General features: G+C 41.4%; 1 protein-coding gene across 8 annotated transcripts in view; it reads right to left on the bottom strand.

Moving 5' to 3' along the window:
- The window catches only part of BIN1 (bridging integrator 1), a 129625-nt gene that overhangs the window by 64975 nt on the left and 39110 nt on the right, over positions 1–25540 (bottom strand). For all 8 annotated transcript variants that reach the window (XM_044437929.1, XM_044437923.1, XM_044437921.1 and 5 more), the window contains exon 2: positions 3114–3194. In XM_044437929.1, the coding sequence (XP_044293864.1) occupies positions 3114–3194 (81 nt within the window). The remainder of the gene's footprint in view (positions 1–3113; positions 3195–25540) is intronic.

Here is a 25540-nt window from a genome sequence, read left to right as displayed (position 1 = left end):
AGAGAGAGAGAGAGAGAGAGAGAGAGAGAGAGAGAGAGAGAGAGACATGCAGACATCATTCAGGAACAAGGAAAAGATGGCACTGTTGGGCAGTGAGAGAGACAGCTAATTTTATACCCCTTCCACTTTCATAAGAGACCATACGCCCACACTGACTATACAAAAAGATTCTCAGCTTAGGGCAAATCAAAGACAGCTGCCTGGGTTATTATTTAGTTATTGCATTTGTATACTGCCCCATAGTACTATGGACTCGCTGGGTGGTTTACAATTATTAAGCTCATACAATTCATATGGGACAAGGTGTTCCTTCAGATAACCTGGCCCCAAGCCATCTAGGGCTTTAAATGTTAAAACAAGCACTTTATTGGGCCTGGACCTCAACTGGCAGCCAGTGCAGCTGGCAGAGGACTGGTGCAGCATGATCTCATGGGTCAGTCCTGATTAGCAGCTACACTACCCAATGAGTTAAAGTTTCTGGACTGCTTTCAAAGGCAGACAACCCCACGTAAAGCACATTGCAATAGTCCAACCAAGAGGTTTCCAGAGCATGGATACCTGGCCAGGATAGGGACACAGTCTGTAAACTAGTCTAAGCTGATAAAAAGCGTTCCTACACACTGAGTCCACTTGTGTCTCCAGCAATAGTTCTGGGTCTAGCAGCACACCCAAACTATGAACCTTGTCCTTTGGACAAGGCAACCCCATACAGAGCCAGTTGAGAATCTTCCAACTAAACAGACAATCAACCCACTGACAGCATTTCCACCTCATCTGGATTAAACCTCATTTTATTGGCCCTCATCCCATCCTTTACCAAGCTCAGGCACTGATTTAGAATGACCACTGCCTCACCAGGATTGAATGAAAAAGAGAGTTAGAGCTGAGTGACATCTACATATTGATGAAACTTAGCCCATACCTCCAGATAACCTCTGGGAGCAGTAATGTCCCAGCACCACCTTCTGGAATGGGTCAGCCAGGTAGGAGCAGAACCACCATAATGCAATGCTTCCAACTCCTAACCCAGCCAGCCTATCCTGAAGGACACTATGGTTGATGGTAACGAAAGCTGCTGACAGGTCCAGGAGAATCAACAAGGTTGTACTCCTCCTGTCTCTCTCCCAGCAAAGGTCATCCCCTAGGGCAACCAATGCAGTTTTCATTCAAAAGCCAGACCTGAAACCTGATTGAACTGGATCTAGATAATCTGTTTCATCCAAGAGTGCTTGGAACTGTCTGGTCACTGCTCACTTGAACATCTTGCCCAGAAAGGAATATTTGCAACAGATCTATAATTATTCACATCCACTGGGTCCAGGTTTGGCTTTTTTTAGGAGAGGCTTAATCACAGCCTCCTAGGACCCATGAGAAAATCCCCTCCTTAGTTCTCCCAATTAACCATGATGGACAAGGATCAAGTACACAGGTGGTAGGTCAAACCTGACCAAGCACCTTGTCCGCATCCTCAGGCCTCAATAACTGAAACGCATCCAACAAAACCAGATTTCACAGCAATGCAGCAAAGAATTAGTCCATTTTTCAGAGAATGCTGAGAAGCCATTTCCATTCTTCCTGAGATACAACAACTTGAACAAAGAAGGATCTCTACCTACACAGAAATAGCTCTCTTTGGTTCTCAAGTTTCTCTGACTTTAATTATACATTAATGGGAGCATGATGGTGCCAGTCTGCTTTCTCAGAGATTGCTTTCCTAGGGATAACCAACAGGCTGGCAGAACAGTGAATTATACTAGGCTATTTTATTTTTACAGTGGCTTGCCAAAAGTATGGAGACCTGAACAATCAATCAAAATATAGCTTTATAGGGCCCCCTTTCACATTCTTACAGGCCCAGTTTTGAAGGAACTATGCCTATTTTAGATTTAGAAGAACTGGCAGAAGGGTAGCACCAAACCTTACAGAAAATCAGAGTAAGAGCTAAAAGACATTCCTGGTTTCCAAGCTGGAGTATGTTAAACAGTGAACTCAAGAAGAAAAGCATAGGGCAAAGTTAAATATGATTAGTAAACAATTTATTTACGTACTGATTTACTAAAAGTAGCCAGAGCTGCATACAGCATAACCATAAAACTGAAATCAGTAAAAAAAGAAATGCAAAACAGTAACAAAATAGTGGCAGCAAGGGCAAAATATGCTTTACATCAAAACTAGCAACAGTCATACTATGTCTATTCCACATTATAAGCCTGTCTCAATAAAAATGTCTTTAATTTATACCAAAAGTAAAAATAAATTTAGCTGCCACCCTTAAAGTATTTCAATATTTGTATTTTAGTTTTATTTGGCATTACTTTTATCTATTATTTGTGTTAATAAATTTTATGTTACTGGCATTTTCTGAACTAATGGAAGCAGCCTTGAGAATGTTTTACCATTAGAGCCAGTTTGGAAATAAAAAATAAACAACTAAATGACACATATATCCAGGCTGGATGCAATGCCAGCCCAGGGATTTTTAAACCACGGAAAGTGGCAAATCATAAGACTAAACGATGCATCTGGCTCCAGATGGCCAGTTGCTTCAGCTCTGGGTTATTTAGCTCCCCAAACTGAAGGAGTTAAATAACCCAGAGAAAGTCTATTCCCAGGATGTTTAGCATGGCATGCACACTGGGAATTCTGGGTCCTTGGGAAGAGGCAACAAGGAGCTAAAACTAAGGATCTATAGAAGGACCATGTCTAATTTCAGTCTAGAAGAGACTGAAAATTGGCTATGTAGTAGACATTGGCTATGTAGTAGACACCAAAACATACATACATACATACATACATACATACATGGCATTTCAGAGTTGTGCCACCACTACCAAAAAGCTATTTTGCTCATATCAATAATTCTGCCAGAATGTCAAGTTAAGGAGAGATTTGAATGCTAGAAATTAAAGATGAGCAGATATTGTTCGAGTCATGTTGCTTACACTAATTTATCACACCAAAGTCCCATTACCGCATTTTTCCTCCCCTTTCCACCACAACCCAAAGTATGGCTAATTCTATCACTCTTTCGAGGAAGTATGATTCCAGCATAAGAGAACCATCTGGGTTTTCAGGATGCATTGCCTCCAGAACGTATCTTTAGAGCTACTTACCAGCTGTTTGTTGAAGTTTTGCACGCACTGCTCAAATTGCTCGTCTTTTGTTTCATCGGCTTTACCAAGTTTCTGCATAACCTATACATTGCACACAAAAAGAGAACAGAGTTTGTAAGGCCATAAAATCATCAGGTTTAAATATTGGCGGGTGGTGGGGGAGAGAAAAGGAGCTACAATGTTAGCACTGTATTGCAGCTATGCACGTGCCCCAGGGTCAATGCCAGTTCGCACTGCAAACTGCAAAGATCTCATGTAAAGCCGCTTGGAAAGATTTCCCGGATGATCACTGCCAGGTAGGAGAAAGGAGTATTGGGAAAGAGGAACCAACATTCTGACTCAATATAAGGCAGTTTCATAGCATTACTGTGGGACATGGGGAAGTCTCTTCGGTCTATTTCAATCATGCTTTTCTTAATTACAGACACATGGTTGTATCCACACAAAGAAAGGTCAAATCATAGCACTGGCCCTTGTAGCCCAGTACTGCTGACACTGGCTGGTAGCAACTCTCCCGTTTAGTGTTTAAGGAAGGTGTTTTCTCCCCTTACCTAGAAAGGCTGAGGATCAAACCTGGACCCTTTTGTATGTAAAGCATGCATTTTATCATTGGACTATACCCTTCCCCAATGTTAGTCCTTCTTAAAGTGGGCCCATTGAAATGAATGGGCCTTGCATTGGACTAACATTTGATTAAAGCCACAGTGTTTAATACTTTGAAGCTTTCAGCTGAGGAAATAATATCAAATACAGAACCATTGAGCTCCTTTTCTCCATCAACTTAATTCTACAGTGCAGAGACCAGTTTACCCCACCAATAGCTTTGCAACATGAATGGGCAGTGGGATACTTTGGCTACATTGTTCAAATCAAACTTGTTTATCCACAGGGTATTTTAGAAAAGAAGGGGACCCCCACCTACCAAGTGCATATATAGAATCTTACGGTTTGGCAACGTCTGAGCTGAGTTTCAGCAAGGATTAGAATCTGCCTGGGGTGCACTGCTGTCCTATCTGCCATCATGCTGCCATCACTAAGACCTAGAATAACCCTGGCAATCAGCCAGGCCTCTCTCTGCACCAAGAGTCCTTTTTAACAATGAAGTCCACCCACCACTTCAACAGAGTATGTTTTAATCAAAGCACTTCATTTATCAGTCATTCCTTTTTGACACTCTTTGTATGGAGTCAAGTGTGTTGCTGAAGGTGGGTTGCCCTGAACACAGTTCTGTTTCCTACATAGCTAGCTCTCTGGCTTGAGTGATTGTAGGGGAAACGCTGCAAGGACACTGCTACGAAGTAATGAATACTGTGCATGTCACTTGCTTTAGCTGCCCTGAATACTTTTAAGGGCTTTTAAGTAAAATATTTTGCATGTGCACCTAAAAATGTAACATGTAGTTCATATATCAGAGAGTTGGGACTGGGACCAGGCACTGCACGAATTTTCACTCCATTGCAAACCCACCGTTTCTGGCAAATGATGGTAAACAGCTCAAAGACAGTGGATGCATTTGACATACAGCCAAACTCTCACTTAGGGATTCCCATTTGCTGGGGAAATTATGGTTTGCTGCATTCAGAAGCAACAGATTATGACTTGCCACTAAGCAGAAATGGAAGCTTCTCAGTTCTTTCACCTGCATGCAGAGGAAGGAGAGGAATATACTAATCCCAGTCCCATAGGAGAGACTATCTGAAGGCTGCCAGTTTTTGTAGGATGCTTTAGTACTGATGTTTGAAAGACTCCATAGTTAGTAAAGGTAAAGGTTTCCCCTTGACATTAAGTCCAGTCATGCCTGACTCTAGGGGGCGGTGCTCATCTCCGTTTCCTAGCTGAGGGAGCCAGCGTTTGTCCGCAGACCGTCTCCGTGGTCATGTGGCCGGCATGACTAAACACCGAAGTGCACAGAACGCTGTTACCTGCCCACAGAAGTGGTACCTTTTTATCTACTTGCATTTGCATGCTTTTGAACTGCAAGGTTGGCAGGAGCTGGGACGGAGCATATAGACCAGAACATGTTTTTTAAAGATCTCTTGGGACTTCTGATCCACCCCAGTGCAGATAATGGACACAGTAAACATGAACCAGCTTCTTCTTTTGTACATGGCAGGGCTCAAGGCAGGACTCAAAAATCCCCTATCAGCTTAGAGTGCCTGCCTCACACTCTTAACAGTGCTTGGCTTACACAAACCCTATAATTAGAGATAGATCAAAATTCCTACCCAATCCACACTGTCATTTCGAATATAGTCATAGAGGCACGCACACCAGGGTGAACAGCTGATCTGTGTAACATCGCAACACGCATCACAAAGCACTCAAGTTTCAGCATAGCATTATACCCAAGTGTGGACAAACATCACTGAAAGCCAGTATTTAATCACTGAGTGGGTGGCTAGCTAAGCGCTGTCCTCTGAAGCAATGGGAACCCTCAGAACTGAACCGCACGGAAAGGATAGCAGGGAACGTGATACGCACTTGGTCACCAGCCTGCATTTCCAGCACGCCTGCTGTACCGCAGCCTAGCCTAGCCTAGCCTAGCCTAGATTTTGGAGGCAGGGAAAGATCTTATTGCAGTTTAGTTTAGCCTCAGTACGTAGATAAACAGACAGCAGCAAGTGTATGGGTTAGGCAGAGCAGTGGATGCAAACTAGAAATCGACTGAGTGAGGAACTGGTTAATCAGCTGCGCCCCTACCTGGAGTACGACTGCCTGGCGACAGTGACACACGCGCTGGTGACTTCCCGCCTAGACTTCTGTAATGCGCTTTACGTGGGGCTTCCCCTGAAGACAGTCCGAACACGTCAACTGGTGCAAAATAGAGCTGCCAGGTTGCTGACGGGGATGGGGCGTTATGCTCACATGACTCCAGTCCTCCGTCAGCTTCACTGGCTTCCCATTGAAGCCCGGGCCCAATTCAAGGTGTTGATTATGACCTACAAAGCCCTAAACGGCTTGGGTCCTGGCTACCTGAACGAGCGCTTACGTCCGTATATGCCCAACCGCCCTTTGAGATCTGCGGGAGAGTTCCTTCTCCGGGAACCCTCCATGAAAGAAATTAGGAGAGTAAGTACCCGGAGGAGGACTTTCTCTGCGGTGGCACCCAACCTATGGAATTCACTCCCCAAAGAGGTCCGCCTGGCACTGTCGTTACTGGTTTTTCGGCGCCAGGTAAAGACCTTTTTATTTAAACATCATTTCAATTGTTAAAACATATGATCTGGCCAGGGCAACTTCTTCTTCCTTCTCTTTCTCCTCCTATATTTTTATTTTATACTGATAATTTTAATTTTATTTTTGTAAATCAATGTATTCTTTGTATTTTTATATTTAATGGTAATTTATTATGTACTATTGTATTTCAATGTATTTTATCATGTTGTAAGCCACCCCGAGGTTTCGGCAAGGGGCGGCATAGAAATGCTATAATAATCATCATCATCATCATCATCATCATCATCATCATCATCCAAGGGACTGATCAAGTCTGGAACCATTTCTCCAGCATCAGTGTTCCCAGACCAAGTCAAATGATATTCCTGAAAAATCAGTTCATCCATTTTATTTTATTTTTGCTTGTTTGAGGGAAAACCCTATCAGCTACAAAGCTGAGTCTAAGAGAGCATAGTAATATGCAGTACAAAATAATTAACAATTTTTCAGTTCTTACATTGCTTTTATGTTCATTTAGAAGACTGTGTGAAATAGCAAACTCTTCCTCCCCATTTCTGTTTCGAGAAAAAAAAAAAGGTTTTCCATACCTATATCATGCCATTTTTACCCAGTACAGAAAGGTAAATATTTACACCTTAGCTTTGTCTGTAAACATTAGATCAATTTGCTACCTCTGCACTCGTCAGTTTTATGCTTTTATTCCAAAAGTGAACAATTCAGCATTAAGTTCTTATTTACAGCTCTGTTCACCTTAGCAGGCATTGTGCATCAGCAAGCAAAGAGACATTGCTGATGAATCAGTGCCCTAAAACTAGTATCGAACTGTTCTGAGTCAAACATCAACCTTACAAGATGCATCCAGCTCCCAATAGCCATAGGATCTATGTAAGGATATTTAGCTTACATCCATGTTCTAGGACCTATCAATGTAGCCTGACATTACATACGTTTGCTCAAAAGTTCAGGGAAGCTTACTTCTTGGTGCTATGTGCTTTGTTTTTAATCATTATTGGTTTTCTGATTTTAACCACTTTTGCGAACCACCCTGAAGGCCTTCACAGCGGAGAGGCAGGGCACAAAAAGTTAAATGAAATTATAAGACTTTACCTAAGATTACAGCATAAGTTTGTTCTTTGTTTGAAAATGATTTAATGTAGATATGCAGTTATGATAGCACTAGGATGTGGCATTGCTTATGTAAGGGACAGGAGGAGTGGTGAACCTTATAGTACTACTCTAACATTATACTTTGCCTCTCAACAGAGCAGCTGAAGAAGGGAGATGACAACATGTTTTGTCTGTGTAAAACTATAGTACCTATGTTGTGTTACTACATTATTCTGGTTTCTGGAACACACTCATCTAAAGTAATGTTTGTAACTTTAAAATCTGTCTGTGTCTATGCATGGAGTCAAATAAAGCTACACGCATTCAGGTAGGTAGGGATGTGTGTGTATAGCTCCAGCAGTATAGTGAGCAGTGTATATAGATTTCACCTTTAGGAGGCTGTTCTGGGGGCAGCATATTGTTCTTCATCCCATGCTTAAGAAATCAAAGTCAAACTTCTACAAGGAAGGAAGGAAGGAAGGAAGGAAGGAAGGAAGGAAGGAAGGAAGGAAGGAAGGAAGGAAAGAAGCAGAGATTCTATATCCTTACTAGCTGACTTGTTTTGCTGCCAGCTTGAAGAATATTAACAAGGCACTCACAGACCCGCACACACTGCTGTCTCTCAGAATCCGTTGCAACCTTCTCCAAGGTTGCAAAGGCAGGTAGACGCAGCAGTTACGCAGAACCAATCTGCTGAGTCATTTTTCATTTGCTCCACACATCTCTTGATCAGGCTGAGAAGATTAAGCTTTGTCCACATACATACTGAAAGAGCCTCCAGATCACTTTTGTCAAAGCTGTACACCATCACTTGCCAAGATTTACACGCAGTAAATGGGCATGGGTGTGCAAGAATGAGGCTGACAGCTCTGTTAGTATGTGGGTGCATTGTGTCATCTGCCTTCTTATTGCTGAACCAGGACTGAAAGCACCTCTGAAAGCCAAATGACTAAATTTGCTATATGATCTGTGTACATTAGCAACCAGACCCTTAAGATCTTTTCTAGGGAACATGCAGCACTAGATCAGCTATCAAGACCTTTGCAGATTCTGATATAGCACATCAAACAAGTCACAACAAACTCTAGAGTAAATTTAGCAAATCTAGACTAGTTTGCATGTAAAAACAACCGATTGTTTTTAAAACTGATGGGTTGTCATTACTTTCAGTTACTATGCACCTGTAACCTGAAAGTTTCCTGTAACTTGAGCCCATTATTCTACCTTCTGCACTCTGGGATGACTGACAAGAAATCCTGGCCTTCCTGTTTGTGACAGCCTTTCAAATACTTGAAGAGTACTATCATTCTCTATCACCAAGACCTCTCTTATTGAAGTTAAACATGCCAGTTTTTTCAATCTCATACGGCAGGGGTCCTCAAGCTTTTTCAACAAGGGGCCAGTTGAAAGGTGCTGGTGCTGGGTGCCGGCCGGAAAGGCGGTGCTTGTGGCGCACGTGAGCTGGTGAGGGGGCAGGGCCGAGGTGTGTGCGTGGGGTGCATGGGCGAGGCGGGGTGGACATGCGCGAGGAGGGCAGGGGAGTGGAGGCAAGGCGGGGGCGCAAGGCAGCGACTTGCTCACTTGGGGATCGTTTTCTCCAAGCGACTCCAAAATGAACTCCGCGCAAGCAAGCTGCTGCCTCCCCGCTTGCAGGGCGAGGCAGGAGGCGGGCACAGCAAGTCAAAAACCCCTGAGGCAGGCTGGATAAATGGGCATGGCAGGCCAAATCTGACCCGCGGGCCATAGTTTGAGGATCCATGTCATACGGCTTTGTTTCCAGTCTCTGGATCATTCTTGTTACCTTCCTCTGAACCCTTCCTAGCTTGTCCACATCTTTCTTAAACTGTGGTGCCCAGAATGGGACACAATGCCCAGACCAGATGAGGCCTCACCATTGCCAAGTAAAAGGGAACTAGTACTTCATGGAATTTGGAAGTGGTCGTTCCCTTAATGCAGCCCAAAATAGCATTTACTCTTTTTGCAGCTACAGCACATTGTTGACTCATGCTCAGCTTGTGATCTACAACAATTCTAAGATCCTTCTCACTTGCAATATTGTTGAACCAAGTATTCCCCATCTTGTAACATAGCATTTGATGTCTTCTTCCTAGGTGCAGAACTTGGCATTTGTCCCTGTTAAATTCATTCCCTTGTTTTCAGCCCAGCATTCCAACCTATCAAGATCACCTCGAATCTTCTTTCTGTCTTGCAAGGTATTAGCTACCCCAACCAGTTTTGTGTCATCTGGAAATATGCTCAGCATCCCCTGCACTTCCTCATCCAAATCAGTAATAAAAATGTTGAAGCGCACTGGGCTCAGGACTAAACCCTGCAGTAACCCCCTTGCTATTTTTCCCCAGTTTGAGTCCGATTCTGTAGCCGACTGTGGATCCACTGAGAGTTGTTCCATCTAGCCCACTTTTAGTGAGCTTGGTAATCAGGAGATTGTGAGGCACTTTGTCAAAAGCTTTGCTGAATTCAAAATAGTGTCCACAGCATTCCCACAGTTCATCAGGGAGGTTACCCAATCAAAAAACAAAATCAAATTAATCTGGCAGGATTTATTGAGAAACCCATATTGGCTTCCAGTAATCACTGCATTGTTTTCAAGGTGTTTTCAGACTGATGACTTTATACTTTGCTCCATAGTTCTTTTGGGAGAAGATCGAGCCCATGTAGGAATTGAGCACGTCTGCCTTTTCTTTGTCATCTCTTATAACTTTGGCATTCACATTGAATAGCTGAACCACTGTTTCTTTCCTCTTTTACTTTGGACATATCTGAAGAAGGGTTTTGTTGTTGTTTTTAGCATCCCTCACTAGCCTCAGTTCATGCCTAGCTTTAGCCTTCCTGATGCCTCCCCTGCAATTCCATGCTACCTGCCTGTATTCTGCCTTTGTAGCCTGGCCTTCCTTCCCCCCTCTATTCATGTCCTTTGCTTGTTTTCAGATCATTTCTAAGCTTTTTGTGAAGCCACACAGGCTTCTTCTGTTGTCTTCTACCACTTTTAGAATTGTTGGAATTATTTGTAATTGTGCCTTTAGACTTTCCTTAAAAAAAAAATCCCATCCATCTTGGACTCCTTTTCTCATTAGAGTCATTTGCCATGGGACTTTACTTATCATTGTTCTGGGTTTATTAAAATTAGTTTTCTTGAAATCAAGGGTACGTGACTGGCTATATTTGGCTTTTGCTTTCTTTAGAATTAAGAACTGAAATGTGGCATGGCCACTTTCCCCCACAGTTTCCATGGTTGTCACTTGGTTTACTAGATCTTCCCTGTTGGTTAGTATCAAGTCAAGAATAGCTGTTCTTGTTTGTTCATCCACTTTCTGTTGGAGGAAGTTATCAGCAAGACATGTCAAGAAATTCTTGGAGGGGCTATGTTGAGCAGAATTTCTCTCCCAACAGATACTGGAGAAAGTCCCCCATAACAATGGCATTGTCCTTCCTTAAAACACTGGCAATTTGCTTTTCAAAGTTTCTTCTTTGTCTTCTCCTTGACTGGGTAGTTGGTAATAGACTCCAACAATTGCAGTCCTTTTATTCCTTGTTCTATCTATATTAATACAGATGCTCTTGATGGGGCATATATATATATAAACATACAGTGCAACTCCCCCCCTTTCTCTTTCTTATATTCTTCTTGGACAGGTTATATCCTTCAGTTGTTGAACTGGAAGTTATCCTACCAAGTTTCAGGTTGTAAAAGGTTGTATTCCTATATTCTACCTTTCTTCCTACATTTTTTGGAAGACTATATTATTGGGCACTGTTAGCGCCACTCTATCTCTTGTGGTGCACAACACTTTGTTGTTATGCCCAGGTACACTTCTCCTTCCCCTCTGCAATTCAGTTTAAAGCCTTCTAATTAACTTATTCATGCTGTGGCCAAACACCTTCCTTCCAGGCCTTGTAAGATGCAACCCATCCCTTGCAACAGTCCCTCTTCCAGGAAGTGCAGCCCATGGTCTCTGAATCCAAATCTCTCAACATTGGCACCATGTTTCTAGCCAGGTATTTCACTTAGATTGTTTTTCTTTCCCTGTTGATACCTCTTCCAAGAACTGCAAGGATTGAACAGAAAACTATCTGCACCCCCAAGTTCTTGACTTTCTTCCCTAAAGCTTCAAAGTCTGATGTAATTTCTTCAAAGTTCTGCTTGGCAGTGTCATTTGTTCCCACATGCATAGGGCTGAGTCTCTTGGAAGTAACTTATTAAAATGAATTTATTCAAAATTCATGAAGTTTAAAGTAACCAACAAACTGCCCAATGGGATATTTTTTTAAAAAACTGCTTTGGACGGGAGACAGTCTGAAAGCCAGGAAGTGTGCTGCTGTTTTAGAAACCAAAGTCCAACTTTTTTGAGTCCACAGAAATCATTGTACAGTTCTTTAGATTCCATACACTATTTGCAGTAAGAAAAGGGGAAACCTAACTAAAAAAGAGCCATCTAAAAAGTATTTGTTGACCTGCTGGTCAGATTAGAATGATTATTTCAAAATGAAGGAAAGGAGGAAAATTCACTGAGAGAAGGATTTTGAATATGTTGTAAACATTCAAAGGTTTGACACAGAAAAAACAGTGCATGTAGAAAATACTGTGACACTCTGTCAAACCAGCCAAGTAACAGTCTGTTGGTTGACTAAGCCAAGGTTGCAGAACCCAGACTGACTGGGGCTAAATCTCACTCTCTAGGGTTCCCCAGATGACTATGACTGTTCCCCCATCTCACCCACTTTGCCAAGACGAGCAAATGTTAAGTGCCTAGTTTTTGTGCAATTTTCTCCCAATTCCGAAAGGTCAAAATGCCTCTTCTAAAGCATGGTTCCTAGCAATAAGGGTTGCAGACTAAAGTATGCTACCATTTTCGTATTTTGGCATCTTCCCTTTTGGCTCCCACAACCAACACCGAGGCTAGCCCCCAAGAGCGTCCCCCATATGGAATCAGAAGGGTCAACGCCTCCTACTTAAGTCTTATATAATCAGCGTTCAAATAGTTTGCGTGTGTTCAGAATACATACACATTTGAATTAAATTGTATTCGATATTTGTACCCTCAATACATTAGTAAATGTTGGCAACATCAGACATTTGCAATTGCAAAGTTCACATTAATTAGAATTAATTCAGAGTGAAAAAAAGATGTGATATCAATGAGGCTATACACCTAAAATGCACATTTTTGAAAATTATAACATAATTCCAGTCACCAGCGAGGAGAAATTTAACCTTTCTTCCCTTCTAAGATCTAAGTAAACTATTTCTTAGAAGCTGCTTGATGCAGTGGACAGAAAATACTCATTGACACCAATGGAAGCTTTCCACCTATTGCAAAATAACAGCTCTGAAGGACCTATCACAACAAGGTTTGAGTTCCCATGTTTACTGTGATCCCAGTAATTATCTGCCCCAGCTTTCCACAGCTGCTACTTATATTTTAAAAATATACATTAGATACAAAGGCATATTTAAAATAGTGGCTGCTTCACACACCACGGCAAACAACCCTGCACAGTTTCCATGGGGCACACATTTCCCTCAACCTTCCCAGTCAATCATGTGGGTCCCTTGCCAGCCTAGTTCCCATACTTCTCGCTCTGACCTCCCACTCTCATCATGCATCCCAGCAGCCCCACAAGCAAGAGCCCCTTCCTTACTTTATTGCTCCCAGTGGATCTCAACAGCATTGCCCTGACTGGTCCTCTGAGGTTTTGAGGAAGACTCACCATCTTCCCCCACCCCTGCATGTACCTTCATCTCTCCGATGCTTCCTAACCATTTAGTCCTCAAAGAGATTTTTCTTAAGTCATAATAAATACTTTTGCCACAATTTCTCATTCTCAGTCCATGCATTTACCTTCTTTTTCTCTGATTCCAAAAGAAAATTACTAGGCCAATAGGAATAAAGCAGATGATGATGATGTATATGTTGCTAGGTTGTTGAGGATACTAGAGAATAGATAGCTGAGTGGTTATGATGTTTTGATACCAACTATGCTAAAGGAAACCCAGGCCCAGATGACCAGAAAAGCTATGAAGAAGTTAAGAACCCTTAGAAGAGACCATTGGTCCTCTTCAGAAAACTAAACGTGCCACACAGAAATGCCAGAGGACATGACAGACCAACAAATGCAAAACATCACCATGGCTTCTCAGGTCATAAAACCTGGCCAATATCTATTTTGGATCAGAATTAACCAAAAAAAAAAAACCTTTTCTTCACTAAAACATAGAGGCTATTTGTACATAATGATAGCTGATGGGTATATGGGCACTACTTGCAGTGTGTCTACCACTTTAATTTTAACATACAACCCAAGACAGCTCCCTTGCAGGTTGTACAGCATTATGCCTAAATCCAAGTTGCTGGGTTGCTTAGGAATAAATAGCCCAGTGATTAACACAATAAACCCAATAGTCCACATTTCTGTGCCTTGTTGCCTAACTACAAAGGGGTCAATTATGCATTATAAAGCAAAGCAGAAGGTGCATGCTTGACGATCCATAATTTTTAAAACAATTTTTACCATTTTAAATTATGAGCAAAATAGGTCAACTAGTACCTTGTGAGACCTAGATTCCTGTCTCCACTTAGCTATGAATATCACTGGGTGACCTTGGTCTAGTCATTTTCATCCTTGAAAAAGACGAAGTTAAAATGAGAATGCAATTGGAGGGCCAAGGAGAGTACTATGTGTGCTACCTTGAGCTACTTAAAGGGATTAAAATGTTACAAATGAATGTGAGCTTCATCAATAACATCTGCTTTACACATGACCTGATTCTTAAAGGACACTGCATTATTGCTGTGTATAGATCAGGTGACTTATACAATTGTCCTTCTCTCCATTTTATCCACACAGTAATCCTAAGAAATAAGTTAGGCGGAAAGTCAATGACTGGCCCAAAGGCATTCAGTGAGCCTCATGGCCAAAAGGAGATGAAAACCTCGATCTCCTGAGTCCAAACACAACAGTCTAACTAATCTTTGGCTTTCCCACAATGGAAAGTTAGCCCACAAAATGCTCAAAGTGTTGACAGTAACACAGGCATTGCTATTTATGAACATCCATATTACAGCATTTTGAAAGTCGGGTGCTTCCAGATAATACTATTATCACACCATCACCCTGCCCCATTCACAGAATTGAGAATGTCTCATGATCACCACTGCCATTATCACTAGTGTGGAAAAGCTTCCTAAATAGAATCTTCTCCTAAAATTTGGAAACACAAATCCAAATTCCTAGAAGAAGCTTGTCATGCAAGTCTTGCAATGGAGCAGATGGTTAAGCTTTAGCATCACAGCCAATGCCTTATGGTTTCCATTCAGGCTAAGAGAAGAGAGGTGTGCACACACCAAGATGAAGAGGGAGGCGGTGTTAGCTCTTAACAAGAGGCAGCTCCCAGATTCTGGGAGTTGGAATGGGACTCAACCCAAGACAAGGCAAGAATGCTCAGCCAACCTTCCCACATAGGCATGCAGATCCTAATCAGAGCTAGGCTGTTCTGCGCCATGAATACTTCAGTACAAAACCTTTTGCTGAAGCAGCAGATGGCAAAGGGTGCCTGCAACACCAGCCACGTGCATCCATTGCAGCCATTAATGAACAATGAGCTCATCAGATGACACCCATCCCTAGAGAAACACAGGTGGTATCAAATATTAGACCACTCCAGGCAGCAACTGGGTGTTCTGCTCTCCAGATCCTCCCCACAGAACATCACCAGATCATTGTAAAGCCAGATAAAGTTAGTTAGGGCTAACTTGGATTTGTGTTTCCAAAGTTCGGGCTCTTTACAGATATTAATGAGACAGATTTGCCCACACAAAGATGGTTGATGACCAGGACGTAGCACAAGTCCAATATAGCACTCACGAGCCATTTAAGTGAAAGAAAGATGATGGGAATTCACTGCCTGGGAGAAGGAGGAGAAAAGGAAAAATTCCACACACAGAGCAATGGGAGGTTGAATGAGGGATCTAGTGGCATTGCATTTGCTAAATGAATGGGACTTAAGCTAGTTAGGGCCAACTTAGGCCGTGCTGATTTCATTGGGTCTACTCTAAGTAGGACTAACATTAAATAAAACCCAAAGTGAACGGAAGTGACAAATTAGATCTGGATATGGGGAAATGGAGTAAGCAGGTAATTTCCCTTTTTTAAAATGTCTCTCTTCTAACTGCACATGGTGGGCATGTCGTAAGCGGAGCCGGCTGGTGCTGGAGGTCAGACTAGATGACCCGGGAGGCCCCTTCTGACTCGCTCTGTTTCTATATAACTGCCATGTCCTAAACAAGAAAGCACAGCCTGCTATGAGCCATTTTTATGGGGGGGAAATTGTCTCAAATCCCAACATAACTGTTTCACGAACACAATGATGAAGAGACAAGCATTTTCTGTCATTCCAAATGGAGAATGCAGGAAAACAACATATGTTATTGTAAATTAGGTTCTTGTAACCTTTGAAGTAACCAAACTACCTCTAGCCATTTTTAAGTTACTAAACACAGCCAAGAACACATTTTGGATGACCTCCATTTAAACAGCAATATTAAAATCTTAATCGTTTGAAGAGCTAGGAATCTCCTGCAGCTTAGTTAATTAATGTACTTCTTCACACAATTTGTAATCCATTCTTATCATGTCTTCCTGGTCATCCCAGTATAGCTATTACCTGTCACTGGGTCTGAATTTTACCCACATGGTTACTATTTCTCTAAATCAAGGAAGGGGGACCTCAGGGCCTCTTGGAGTCTCCACACTGTCACACTCCCTTTTCGCCAACCAACAGTTGTCTGGTGATGTCACAGCATTTGTGCCATTCCCTCTACTCCCATTCTAAAAAGGCTGACATGCTTCCCCGGAGGCTCAGTTACTGGCAGTAAGAGCTTTCAGCTAACATGTCCTAGGATTTCTGGCTCTGCTTTCTTTTCCTCCAGCCCCACCCACCACTGGAATGCCGCTTCCCTCAGCTTCTCTGAAACCAAATTTTGCCCTCAGGCTGAAAATTTCCCCACCCCTATCCAAATTCCCCTGAATTCTTGAATTGGTGGATTTCAAATGCAAATATCAGGAATGAGTTACAGTACATCATTTTTACATACAAGAGAACATGATTTCGGCTTGCAGGTGAATTGCCAGAAGTCCATTAGGCAGTTCATAGACTTGTACTGGTCACTTTGCTGTAATTAAAATTCAACATTGCCTCTGCCTTAGGGCTACAATCAATCAACCCTCAGATTTCCATAACTTTACATGGCCCAAAATTTAACTGCTGTTCATACTTCAGGAGTTGGAAGAAACATGGAAAAATATTAAAAGGTTTATGTTGTAGAAGGACAGGAGAAAGCAAAAGACAAGCAGGGAAAGGCGAGCATGCAGAACTTAAATATTTAAATCCAAAAAGATGGATCACCATTGTTACCAACTGCCACAGAGAACAGATTTTAAACATTAGCAGGTTATAGGGCACATCCTTAACATCAAGAGAAATTTTACTGGCATTTTTCCAACTGTTTGTCCTGAAGGAATATTAAGAGGCTGCAAGCATATCATAACACAGCTTTCTGTAATGTGGCTGTAGATGCTAGGAATTAAAATCCAACACTTTAGGCAACAGGTTAGTAAAGCCCAATGCAGTAATTCCTGCATGGAATGCCTAGAGCTACCTTCCATTCTTAAGGAATACTGAATGTATTTTTTAATGGCCAAGATTCTAATTTATAGTTCTGCTTACAGGAATTTCAGCTTCCAGAAAGATAGTTACACTCACAGAAGGGGCTCTTTCCATCATGAGCTCTCCTTATCTGTCTTTCCATGAAAGAAGCAAAAAGCTAGTACTGAAGCCATTAATTTATACTCTAGTAATAGCTCTTCCATTATTTTAGGAAGAGGAATTTCAACTTTAGAATCCATATCCATAAAATATTCTTAGAATAAATATGTAATGATAAGAATTTATCATCATCATCATCTGTTTAGGTTTCCATTAGGCTTTTCAATTTGATCAATTCATTTGTTTTTTTACATTTCTGTACCTTTCCACAGTCAAAGCTGTCTGCACAATTTAAAAATTACAATATAATAATGTAGTACAAAACTAATTGCCTACAAAAATATAAAACAATTTTACATGATCATCAGTAAAAAACTTGGGATCCATTCAGAGTTCATTTCCCTATGACCCCTTAAACAGGGGTGAGCCTGGCTGCTGGAATGAGGAAGAAATGGTCAGAGAGACACATTTTTTTCAAACCCTGGGCACAGGGATCAATCGAACAAACAAAAGATGGTTTAAGCCTATGATCTTGCATCCGATTGGTTTTCTATATTAGGCATTGACATTTTTCTGAACCAATGTCAGTCCCTCAGGGAAGCCTCAGTTACTAGGTCTGTTCATGTTGCATCTAATTATAGATTTTAACTGTGAGAGGGCATTGCTAGAAGAGGATTACAGGGTGGTTCTGACGCTTCCTATTCTGCTTTCCCGCATGCTCTCTATGCACTTGGATTTCAGAAGAATCATTGTGGTTACCAGCTGTCAAGCACCGCCAGTGTAAAAAAAATCAAAAATCAAATCAAGGAAGTGCAGTTCCTCTGTCAGCACAATGAACTGGTATTGTTTTAGAGTCTGATTCATAAAGAGACAAGGGCCAGGATTCATGCGTGCTTAGAAGCTAATCTCTCCAATCTAAACTTCAGGGAACATGAAATTTGGGTTACATCTCTCTGAACAGTGTAATTATTACTTTACAGGGGCAGAGGACTTTAAAACTGGGAACTGCCAGCCCTTGGGCTGGGTCTTCTCTGTTCACACACACACACACACACACACACACACACACACACAGAAGAGCACACTTCAGAGATAATTTACATGAATATGTCATTTTCCCCCAAGCCTAGTTTCTCCCAAGCCAAGAAGATTATCAGTGGAAAACCAGGAGAAGAGATAAGGGTAGAGGGAAAGAAAGGTGAGAGACAGAAGAAAGAAGAAAATGATAAGAAGCAGGGTAGCAGAAAGAATATGCATCCCCTGTCCCACCTCTGGAATGCAGAATGTAAGAGATTTTCCCCAAGGAAATACAGTTCAGTTCGCTAGTTAGAAGTTTCTCCACACCAAATGTGTATTTTCCTTTATCATCCCTCCTCTATGTCTTACATGGTTTCATTTCAGAATATACCTACACTCTTCCCAAAAGCATGGCAGACATATCCAGACCCTGTGTCTATAATGTAGAATTCCATCTATTTCATGTATTGAATGTATTTGATTGGAAAACATTGTATCAGCCAGCCGTTATACATATGTGAAAGAGTGTTTTTATGTGACTCCTGTGTTTTGTTTTTTTTTACAACTTCCGGCTACCATTCTGTTCCCAAGCACAATGCAAAGTTCTTATTATGATCTAAAAAGTCCTACATGACAGGTATTAGTGCATTAGACTGTCTTGTCCTTTATGACCCTGCCCAAATTTTATGGTGATTGGAAGAGGCCATTCTTTCTGTTCCACCAGCATCTGAAGCACAATTGACAAGAACTCAAGAGAGGGCCTTTCTTACGACTGCTCTCTGGCGCTGGAACTGCTTGCCAGGAAGACCCTCTTCGCCCCACTTCCAATGAGCTCCTCAGATATAAAATACAATAAAAATTGTATTTATACCAGCCTTTGGCATCAGAGGCTGATTGTTTATGACCATTGTAAATAAGCTGCAGTTGATTTATCAGTTTTCTCTTCAATGTGTTTTACCTCCCTTGCTTTATGTTCTTGATTGTTATTGTGTATTTTTCTTAGTATTTTATAGCTTCCTTGAGCACTGTTCGATGGAAAGATGGGACACAAATTTAGCAGCAGCAAAAGCAAAAAATATAGTTCTGGTATGTGAAACTGATGGAAATTTGGAGATGGAAATTAGAGGAAAGCAAACAGGTGCAGCAGGATATGACAACAGCAGAAAGGAGAGATGTAGAATAAGCAAAGACGAAGGTCAGACGTTCACTCTTAGAAGCATGTACAAGTTACCTTGGCAAGGCATAAGGCCTCTGGCAGGCTGGTGGCGGATGTACTCTGTATGAGCAAGCCACCTCTTTGCAATAGCTGTGTATGCACAAAAAAGGGGACCACTCCAGTTGTGAAAGTCACAGCAGCTGGTTAGATAGCCTTCCAGTGCAGGTGCTTGTTCACACTAAGCTCATCTGGATGTGACCCCCCTCCCCCCCACGACATTCTTCTGATATACTTCATTCTTTTGGGGAGTTGCCTGGAAAAATTAACAGTCTTCAAATAGGAAGGTATTGTGAAGAAAAAGAGGATGAGACAAAGAAAAAACAGTGAAGTGACCCAAGGAACAAGTCATTGAAAGGATTATACTGGAATGCAAACACAAATCTGATAGCTCAACAACTATTTCATCTCTTCTCACATACCACCTGAAACGTTACATAACAGTTGAAAGAACACACAATTTCTTCTTTCTTACATTCTGACCATAAACAATATAGATGTTGTGCTCACTCATTTGCACTTCCGTATCTAACTTAATGTTTGATGACAGCACAGCACCAACTCTACAAGCATTCAAATCCCAAATAAAAGACTTAAAGGACCTTGTATTGCATTTGACTCTGAGACTTGACTACAGCTAATCTCTCATGTTTCCAAGATGTTAAAAAGATTGTGTGAATTATTGGACATGTAAATCAATAGCCACCCACATCAATATTTGCAACCTTCACTTTTATTAAGACTTCCCAAAGGCCACATGGTGAGCCCAGCATTTCTCTATTTCCTCTAGCTACCATGATCTAGCAAGTCTAGTTACCAATTCATGCACTTCTGATTTCCAGAAATGTTTCAAGTTCTCAGATAACAGAGATCCGATTAAGCTCAGCAGGTTTTATTTTTGACAACACTAGGAAAGGGCTCGATTACCAAGCTTGGATATGAAACCTTGTTTGCTCAGTTCTGGGTTCGAAGGGTGGCGACAGATGCTGAATATATTACATACAAGTGGACAGGAGCTGTCATTGCCAGATGGGCTGCAGTGAGGCACAATGGAGAGCTTTTGCCACTGCAACTCAATAGGAGCTCTGTTGAGATATCATCAAGTATAGCTTCTCTTTATTCCTGCCACCTCACTGGGCACATTCATTAGGGGGGGAGGGGCAGGGATACAGGCATGCCGGACAAACAATACAGAAAGGATTGTTTAAATACATGCAACAGAAGATGTTAATGAAAATACGAAGCTTCATGGCCTTTTTGGAAAAGGGTTCTTTTTAAGAAATATAAAGATTGAAACATGGATTCAGAAGTGAGTGTACATGTGCCTCTTTTTCATGTGTGTACAAGTGGGAAAGGTGAGTAGGGAAATGTTCTGCCCCAACGTCCTGGAGAGAGAGATTTGTCTACCCTTTACACCTTGCTTTCAGATGAAGATAAAAAGAAAATATGCAAGGCTGAGGCTCACACTTGCTTATCCTCATAGATGCGGGATGCCCTGAATTTAGCCACTGTCTTCAGTCAAATTGCTGTATCTCTCCCATACTGCCACAGTATTTACCCTGAGGCTTGTGCTAAGATCCCTGTAGTGACCATTCGATCTCAATCCCTGCAAGCACTCAATGATTCCTAAACAAACACTTGCAGAACTGTAAGATGGAATCCTGACTCGTGAATAAACCATGTTTCAAGCAAATCATAAGGTTACTAATTTGGAAACGCAAACAACAGGTTTTCTGTTAATCAGACATTTCTGATCTTTATCCTTCACATGCAATTGATGGTAAAGAAGGATCAGGTGAGGCTGAGGGTCATGCGTACTCATCACCATAATTTTTTACTGTGTTTGAATTCAGTGCCTGAGTGCTTAAAATCTCTTTGGACAAGCCTGTCACCTGTCAGATTGAAGGTAAGCAAAATTTCTCTTTTGCAACTCCTTGGTATTGTGCTAAAAATGTTATGATCTCTGGTTTGGATTTAAAGAGCACCCAGGCCTCAATTTGGGTTAAGAGAGCTTATAGCACTTCCAGATGTGATTCCAGAAAATACCCAGATCTAATAGCGAAGAAGGAAAATCTATGATTCTTCAGCTTCTCAAAGTGAGAGCTTTAGCTCTGCACATTAGCTTTAGGGGGCATTCGCCTAACTTCAAACTGGAGCCAATTAGCCTAGAGAAAAACATGTTGGGTGAAGAATTCCACCTCATGGATATGCTGGGTGATTAAATAAACAGTGACATTGCATCACACTGCCCTGAAATGAACTTGGTATCTTCCCCCACACCCACCAAGTCTAATGTAGTAATGTTATATGCTGGAGAAGCTACCTTGTCTTGATGGACATCATCTGACAGCACAGAATGAGTTTAAATTTCTTATGTAAGTGGCAAGGAAAGAGTTATACCCATAACACTGCATAATATTAGACTATTTTACTTCTGGCTGCATCATTGCCAATGTTTGCCTTTGACTATTACGTTCATCCAGGTACACTCAGACCAACATTTACACAGGATTAATTGCCACATCTATCCACTTATTAGGTACAAATTAGGAAGATATGGAAATATGCTGAGCCATGCTGGGAATTGTAGGCCATTTTTCTGTCTAAACTTTTGTAGGATTGTGCCTTAATTTACATTGCAGGAAAGAAAACCATATGTGTCAGAACAGATTGAGTTATAGCTCATTCTTAAAATTTTGCTTCATGTGAAAGCTGGTCATTCCATTTTCACCATTAAAATAGCTGGATGAACCCAAAACACCCTTGAAAATAGTTTTCTGACTTAAACCAATTCAGAGTATTAGTCTCTCTGTAACTCAGTAGTGTCTACTCTGTATAGCAGCAGCTCTCTAAGATGGAGATGTGAATGACTGGACCTACAGACAAATATGCCATCTTTTTGTCAACAAATCTACTCTTTCAACATTTCAAATCCAAATCTGTTTCATACTCCTGACAGGCCACCTATGCAGAATATCGAGTTGTGAAAAGAGAGACTTATAGAAAGTCCCCATGGCAGAAAATGCAAGCCAGCTGGAAAACAGATACGACTGCCAACTGGAAGAAAAAACTGAAGGCTGCCTTTAATATCAGCTAGTACAGGAACTACCTTCTAGAAGCTCCACTGTTATTTTGGAACAGGTGGCATATAATGGCCTCTCCAGACACTGTTCCATCACACTGCCCTTTTAAAGTCCCAGATAAAAAGTCATATGACCAAGCAAAATGCCACAAATACACTGAATACTATTTGGCAGTCTAGTATATGCTCCAATCCAGTACCCGGTGTAAATCCTTTATGCATCCAGAAGAGGATGTGCAATAGACATTTCCCAAGGGCTCAATGACATGTGTGGTGAAGACTTATGAAGAGCATGATGCTATTTAAATACTACCATCCATTACCAATATAGTTCTCAAGTTTCCTCCGTTAGGTAAAATATCTCACAATTGGTTTATTTGGTCTGAGCATTTACACCCTCCCTCATTGGCCTCATTGGCACTGTACTTCTAATTATCTCAGTACTTAGACCATGGACAGAACATTATCAAATTCAGAGTGCAGTCTATTATATGGGAAAAATAACCAGGCTACCTTTTGGAGTCACTACGGTGTGAAGACTTATGGTAAAGGAAGCCTTCCATCTTTAGGTTAGTGTTCAAAAACTGGGTAAAGAGATTCAAAGATCACTACTATACAATGTTCACTAATTGACCAAATGCATATGAAAAATGTCAGGATGATGTACCAGAACCATCACACTAAAGTAGTTAAGCCAGGAGAATGAAAGACACTCACTTTTTAGAGGCTGAATATACATGCCTAATGATATACTGGATAGTTTTGTGTTTGTAGGTAAAAGTAAGATTGATATTAGCTCTGGAAATTTCTCTCACATCAATATTTTCAATGTAAACTTCCAACAAGCCAAGGTATACTGTGTGATTATAATTGTGATTATAAAAGGTAGAAGCAAAGAGCATTTGAAAAGATATTGAAGAGAAAGAACTGAATATACAGACCTGGTGCAGCATAATATTCAGATTTCTGTAATAAATTTTAATGAATTAAAAGCAATGTAGAAAGTACAGCTAGAGCTAATAATTTAGATGGACACCTAATTAATGCTGAAAAACAAGTGGTGAGTGATGGTTCATAAAAGAATTGGAACACCAAGAGCAAGAAATGATTAAAACGAGAAGGGGAAATGTATTTAATATTAATATATTAGATAAACAATGGAAGGATCTGTGCAGAAGAGGCTCACAGGAAATATGGACATTGCTGCAAGACAGTATTTTATAATATTATTTACATTGCACTTCACACACACACACACACCCAGCAAGGAATGTATAAGGCCAGCTACTGCAAAATATCAGAGGTATGGTCAAGATTGTGCAGATTTTCAACATACATGACAGTGTTGTACAGATATGACATTTTGTTTACCACAAATAAGAAAGTTTACATAAAATCCATTTATATAATGCTGTGCAAAATATATTGATTTCTTCATTTTATCTTGTCACTGAATGAAAAACATATCTTTTTAAAAATCACTTTAAAAATGGACATGTATCTACACAGGTCAACTAGCATTTGAAATTGAATAGGCAAATAAGAGACAAAAATATTAGAGTCAGATTTCAGCTGCAAAAAGGATCTTCAATGCTAAAATTTGTTTGGATGCAATGCAAGAACTTTGTTTTTTCTATTAGGAATTTCTCTTTGTTATAGACCTATTTTTTATATTATTTATTAAACACACACTATCAGTGTCTAAAATTGGTCTGTAGAAAATAGCTCTGATTGCAAATGTCATGAGGTCTAAGCTACTGCTAGGAAGACAGTGAAGATGTGTTGCTGTCAATCAAATGCCCAGTTGAGATTGCTGCTGTATCAGACACCATTGTCAGCTGTTGTCTTCAGAGCCAAGTGACTATTCTCAGCCATCCCAGTTCATGCCATCAACATTTATAACCACAGGACCATTAACAAGCATTGCTGTGCCCACTCCCAGTTGTTATCCATGGACAGGTGCATGTACGCATGGTGATGTGCACCCACATATGGCCGGACAGCTCCAGGCGCTCCTGGAGGAAATGGATTATCTACATCCATTTCAATCAGGCTTCAGGCCTAGGTTTAGAATGGAATCAGCCTTGGTTGCCCTGTAGGATGACCTCCAGGAGAGAGACAGGGAGGACACAACCCTATTGACTCTCCTGGACCTCTCAGTGGTTTTTGATACCATCTACCATGGTATTCTTCTGGAGAGGCTGGCTGGATTGGGAGCACTGCTTTGTGGTGGTTCCACTACTATCTAGCCAACTCTCTCCAGATGGTGCTGCTGGAGGACTACTATTCTGTGCCATGACCTTTGCGCTACAGAGTTCCACAGGAATCCATTTCGTCCTCCACGCTTTTCAACATCTACATGAAACCACTTGTAGAGGTCATCCAGATGTTTGGGCTGAGGTATCATCAGCATGCTGATGACACTCAGCTCTCCCTCTAATTTTTATCCAATCCAGGTGAAGCAGTGCCTGTTCTTAATCCGTGCCTGGGCTTGGTAATAGACTGGATGGGGACCATCAAGCTGAAGCTCAATCCAGACAAGACAAAGGTACTGTTGGTGGGAAGTCTATCTGTCGGACGGGGGAACTTTTAACCTGTCCTGGACAAGGTTGTGCTCCCACTAAGGGCAAGGTTTGCAACCTTGGAGTACTCCTGGGCCCTTAGTTATCATTTATTTCTCAGGTGGACTCAATAGCCAGGAGCACTTTTTCCCAGCTTAGGCTGGTCTATCAGCTGTGTCCTTACTTGGATGAGCAGAGTCTTGCCACAGTTATCCATGCACTGGTAACCTCGTGCCTGGATTACCGTAATGCGCTCTGTGTGAGGCTGCCTTTTGAAAATGGGATGGACATTGCAACTATTCCAAAATCAGGCAGGGCGCCTGCTGACAAAAAATGGCTTTCACAAGCACATCACACCAGTCCTCCACAGGCGACACTAGCTGCAAGTTGCTATCCGGGCCCAATTCAAAATGCTTAGGATAGCATACAAAGTCCTAAATGGCTTGGGGCCAAGATATCTGAGGGAATGCCTGCCTCTGTATGTCC

This window comes from Varanus komodoensis, unplaced genomic scaffold (assembly GCF_004798865.1).
Source record: "Varanus komodoensis strain SLA01 unplaced genomic scaffold, ASM479886v1 scaffold32, whole genome shotgun sequence".
Taxonomy (NCBI): domain Eukaryota; kingdom Metazoa; phylum Chordata; class Lepidosauria; order Squamata; family Varanidae; genus Varanus; species Varanus komodoensis.
This window is presented reverse-complemented; position numbering and strand designations above follow the sequence as displayed.